Source organism: Astatotilapia calliptera, chromosome 10, assembly GCF_900246225.1.
Source record: "Astatotilapia calliptera chromosome 10, fAstCal1.2, whole genome shotgun sequence".
NCBI lineage: Eukaryota > Metazoa > Chordata > Actinopteri > Cichliformes > Cichlidae > Astatotilapia > Astatotilapia calliptera.
This window is the reverse complement of record NC_039311.1, coordinates 29,002,076-29,006,846: the sequence shown is the minus strand read 5'-3', so window position 1 is coordinate 29,006,846 and position 4,771 is coordinate 29,002,076. Positions and strand designations below refer to the sequence as shown.

At 46.3% G+C, this 4,771-nt stretch overlaps 1 protein-coding gene across 1 annotated transcript; it reads right to left on the bottom strand.

Annotated features, from left to right (window-relative positions):
* Positions 1 to 512: 512 nt before the first annotated feature.
* On the bottom strand, positions 513 to 3,855 carry pou4f4 (POU class 4 homeobox 4). Its single transcript, XM_026182021.1, has 2 exons — positions 3,440 to 3,855; positions 513 to 2,342 (listed from the first exon to the last, which is right to left on the bottom strand). The coding sequence occupies exons 1-2, from the start codon at positions 3,557 to 3,559 to the stop codon at positions 1,413 to 1,415; spliced, it is 1,050 nt and encodes a 349-aa protein (XP_026037806.1). The 5' UTR covers positions 3,560 to 3,855; the 3' UTR covers positions 513 to 1,412.
* Positions 3,856 to 4,771: the final 916 nt, after the last annotated feature.

The following is a 4,771-nucleotide window of genomic DNA, read 5'->3' as shown; positions in this document are numbered from 1 at the left end:
TTTGTTGTTGTTTATATGTGTGTGTGTGTGTTTTTAAATCACCATAAACGTGCCAACACTTGCGTAATGAGGTAGACACACAGCTATACCGTGTGAATGTGTGTACTCGTGCGCGTGTTCGTGTGTGTGTGTGTGTGTTTCTTCTTATTGCAATGCATTCACTTTGGGGGGGCGGATTGTTTCCATACTTCTGGAGCCACAAAGAAAACACCCATGTCCTCCTTCTCCTCCCCCCTTTTATTTTACGAGTAAACCATGCAACGGATTACAGGAGTTACTGCGCCTCACAAATTAGCCACAGACCAAAGGACGCTTTTAACGCGTTTGGTCGGATCTCGTCTCCAAAACCTCTTGAATTTCGTAAAGAAACAAACACCTGGGAGAAAAGACAGCGAAAAAAATCAATACATTTAAATGAGCTTTTTTCCCCCGACACACACAGAGGTGCAATATATTCACAAATATGTACACTGATAAATATAAAAAGCTATTCCGGCTAATGAGGATAATAATAATTATTCCTCGATTCCCGTCATTTTTATTCTTAATTTTTTTGTACAATAATTGCCTTGTGAATGAACGGGACGGAGCATTGTTCCCTCCTCTTTCCCCCTACGATGCTGATCACTTTCTCCCACATCTCAAGTGAGCAATGGGCTCCTCTTGTGGAGAAGCATAAAGATTTAAGAGTCTCGAGTTTTTGGACAGGGTCTCAGTCTTTTTTGTTAATTTTATTTTCTCTCCCAGTCCCCATGCTCCGTCTCCACTGTCAGAATAAAAAAGGTACACCGTTGTATCCACTTCGTTTTTTTTTCTGGATGGATGAGGCTGAATTTATTAGAACACGTCCGGGTTTATACTGACAGAACAAGTCACCAGCTGTCTCACATCCAAACCTAAATGTGTATCTAAAATACTGAAAGACCCCGTCGAGCGCTTTCTTTGCGCTGAATACTTTGTGTGAAGTCGTTTCCATATCTGCAGACACACGGCTGTGGATTCTGCTCCACTGTAACGAAGAAAAATCACGCATGCACACACACACATACGCGCATTTCGTCCATTCTTTAGTCAGAAAACGTGATTTTTCTTCTGTAAAATAAACAAGTAGCATTTTCAATGCCATACCATTTATTAATTATGTAAAGCAAAAACCATTTGATGAGATTTTTTTTTTCAATGACCGTAGTCTGCTGTAACACTTTGATGAGCACCTATATGATCTGTGAGATGACTGTTTTCTTATTGAGCGCGCACCTATGGGGCCCGGGTGGCTGTCAGACAGGATCTGCCCAGGTAATAAAGGCACGACGGTGTACCTTGTATTTTTCTGACAGTGTGGTGCAGCAGCAGCAGCTTGTCTCTGGTTTGTCTTTTTGGAAACGGGGCAGAGACCCGCGGCTTCGCTGGCCTTAGTGCGTCGCAGAAAACTTCATTCGTTTCTGCTTTTGCCTCTGATTGCAAAACCAAACCCGGACCACGTTCTTTTTCAGGTCCAGTTTCTCGGCGATTGCGGCGATCTTCTCGGATGAGGGCCTCGGCTGCACGGCGAAATAAGCCTCCAGAGAGCGCTTCTCGGGTGCAGCGATAGAAGTGCGTTTCCTTTTTTTGTCCCCCCCGTTAAAGAGCTCCGGCTTGGTCATCTTCTCCCTCTGTGCCCGCTCGGCCTCCTCCAGCCAGGCCTCCAGGATCGGCTTCAGGGCAACCATGTTGTTGTGCGACAGCGTCAGGGACTCGAACCTGCAGATGGTGCTCTGGCTAAGACACCCGACCCCGGGGATCTTAAGGTTGGCCAGGGCAGCCCCCACGTCCGCCTGAGTCACCCCAAGTTTGATCCGCCTTTGTTTGAACCTTTCCGCAAAAGACTCCAACTCCCGGGGATCAGGCTCCGCGTCTGCGCCGGCGGTCCCCAGGGAAGCGTGGGATCCCAGTCCGTGGGGGTGCATGTTCATGGATTGCGGGTGGTGGTGGTGGTGGTGCTGCATGTGGTTGATGGCCGACATGTGGGCGTGAGCCGTGTGCGAGGCCGTGGAACAGACGTCTGAGCCGGGCATTCCTCCGAGAGAAATACCGGGCGTGAGGTGGTCCAGCAGGTCGCCCTCCAGGCCCTGCGCCGGCTGGTGATGCGCCGGGTGATGGTGGGAGGTGAGCACCGAAGGGTGGTGCAGGTGTGCGGAGGAGGAGGTCGGGGTGCAGGTCATGCTGGTCATTGTGGTCATGGTGTGGTAGGTGGCGTCTGGCTTGAACGGGTGACTTTTCTGTGCCACGATGTCCACGGCGGCCAGAGCCTCGGCTCTCTGCAGCAGCGTCTCATCAAAGCCGGCGAAGATGTTGCCCTGGAGCTGCGAGGGGAGTAGAGGGAGGCCGGTTAGAGGAAAGCTTCTCAGCAACAAAACCTGACAGCTTCGTCAAAGCATCCACCTCGACTCCAGCTAATTACATCACATTTATTTAAACGTTAAAATAACAATTCATGAAGTGCAAACTATTAAATAAAATGAAAAATCTGTGGAAACTTTTCTATGGTAACCCACTGATATTTTTCAGAATTTGGACTGTTTCACAAATACTTTTCTGCTTTTCCAGGTTAACATTTAAACTGCAATATTAATCAGTTAAATGTATCTGTGCATTATTTACAGTATATAAGCAAATGTCACAACATTACAAAAGACGAAAATTTTATGCGCGCAAGGTGAACTGGACTTTGTTTCATTAGCTCTCAAAACAAACGCAGTCGACCTCGACGTGGACACAGCTGGATGTGCCCGGTGCCTCGAAAGTGTGTCAGCGTGGAAGGATATTCATTTAAAATTAATATTTACGATCTCCTGAATAATTTCTGCGGACAATGAAATGAAACGGCTGTGAGTTTGAATATGAATGGGACAATATGAGATAACACGCGCTCGGAGATTCCACGCAGGCTTTTCATTCGTCCTCTCCCTCCTTCATCTTTTATCGTCGTTCGTTTGAAACAGAATCCCTCACACTTTCTCAAAACACCAGATCTGGCTTCGGCAGATGCGCATTTTTTGCGTCTGCGGGCACCACGGTTGGCTTGGTTTTTTTGTTTTGTTTTATTTTGTTTTTGTGCTGCTAGTACTCCCCGGTTTGACCTGTTATATCACTGTCTCCACTCTCTTTACACGGGTTTCGTTTCACATTTCATCGAGCGCTGTCATTCGATGCTATAATATTGAACTTTATCCTCACTCCACCGTCCAAACAAGACGCATATCCTGGTCTCAAAGTAGAAAGACTTTAGCTGCCAGAATGTGGGGCTGTTATTATTATGTTGTTTTATTAAATTAAATAATTTTATATTGCATTACATGAATAGAAATCAAGAATAAACTAAAGACGTTTTCTACATTGTCAGAGGGGACTGGAAGTTTTGTAAGAGCTGCGGGAAGTCACGAGTGAATTCTGGACTCACCGACGGTGTGGGAAGGCAGGCTCTGCGGATGGCCTCGGAGCTGGAGTGCAGAGGAGTGTATTTGGGTTCGTGCAGGATGGGGTGCATACTGAAAGGCTGCTTGCTGTTCATCGACATCATGATTGCAGAAGTGAGGGAGGGTCGCTGTCCGTCTTCCTCGTTCCACTCCGTTTTGATGGTTTTTCTCAAAAGAAACGCCTCTGAGAGGAAGAAAACGTGCCTGCCACGTGCAGATAACTTGGAAAAAAAATTTTTTTTTTCTTTATCGGGTTTTTGTAGATGTAGTCAGACTCAGTAAAAAAAAAAAATATACAGAACGTGACAATCAGAGGTAACTCCGGGACACCTGCGGATCTTCTGCCTCCTGTAAACGACTTCTATAATAAAGATGCTCCTTGCCTCCAGCGCCTATATTGGACCACTGCCTCCCAGGCTCTTCCTCATTGGAGGATCCTAACTCCCTCCCCCTGGACGTCTCCACCAACCACGTGAACATAGTCGTCTTTAGCCACGCCTCCAAGCGTGCTTGGCTCGCTGGCAAGGACGGTTTGTGGTTTCACTGCTAAAAAATCTTCGTAGAAACATCTAAAAATCGATACCTGCAAGAAAAATGTGGGTTCGGTGACATGAAGTTGTCACGAGACCACCAGGAATAACGTGGTTATTGATGCCTGCATCAATTAACTTTGCAAACGTGGGTTTCAGAGTCACGGTGATCTAATGATTCCTGGATTGCTAATGCTTAAATGCAGAATTTGAGCCTGTGCGCCAGGAAAACTGTTTAAAGCATATCAGTGCCTTCATGACACCCGTAGCCGCACTGTGGAGGCTTACATTTGTCCCCAGACAGCATTTCATCCTAAACTACCAACACATCTTTGTAACAGTGCTGCAGATCTTTCAAAGTAAAACGGCTGAGCAAGGAGACCATGTGTTTTTTCAGGTTATTATTTTCATGCAGCATATAACCTACTAATCACAAACAGCAAGTGTGGATATGAAAAGCAATATTTGGGCTTGGGTGACGATTTCAGTTGCCCGGTCAGCTGGCAGAGAGGGAGGGCTGTTTCAGAGACAGGGAGATTCAGTTGAGATTATTAATTGATGACGGGCGTGCAGGAATTCCTCTACCTCATCCTTATCCTCGTTCGTAGCAATTAATAAATCAATTAATGATGCTTCACTTACTCTGTGGCTGTACTAGTGGACATCATGTTCCTGATCGCGCAAGAAAACCCACTCACACCTCCGTTAATTAAAGAATAAACAGTCCTGAACGGGAACTAAAGAGCGCAAACACCAGACGATGAAATATTTACACGTGAACCGAGC

Excerpts from the sequence above, each read along its gene's own strand:
- pou4f4 (XM_026182021.1), bottom strand. The coding sequence starts at position 3,559 with ATGATGTCGATGAACAGCAAGCAGCCTTTCAGTATGCACCCCATCCTG. Across the intron at positions 2,343-3,439 it reads CCTGCCTTCCCACACCGTCG|CTCCAGGGCAACATCTTCGC; the intron begins GTGAGTCCAGAA and ends CTCCCCTCGCAG.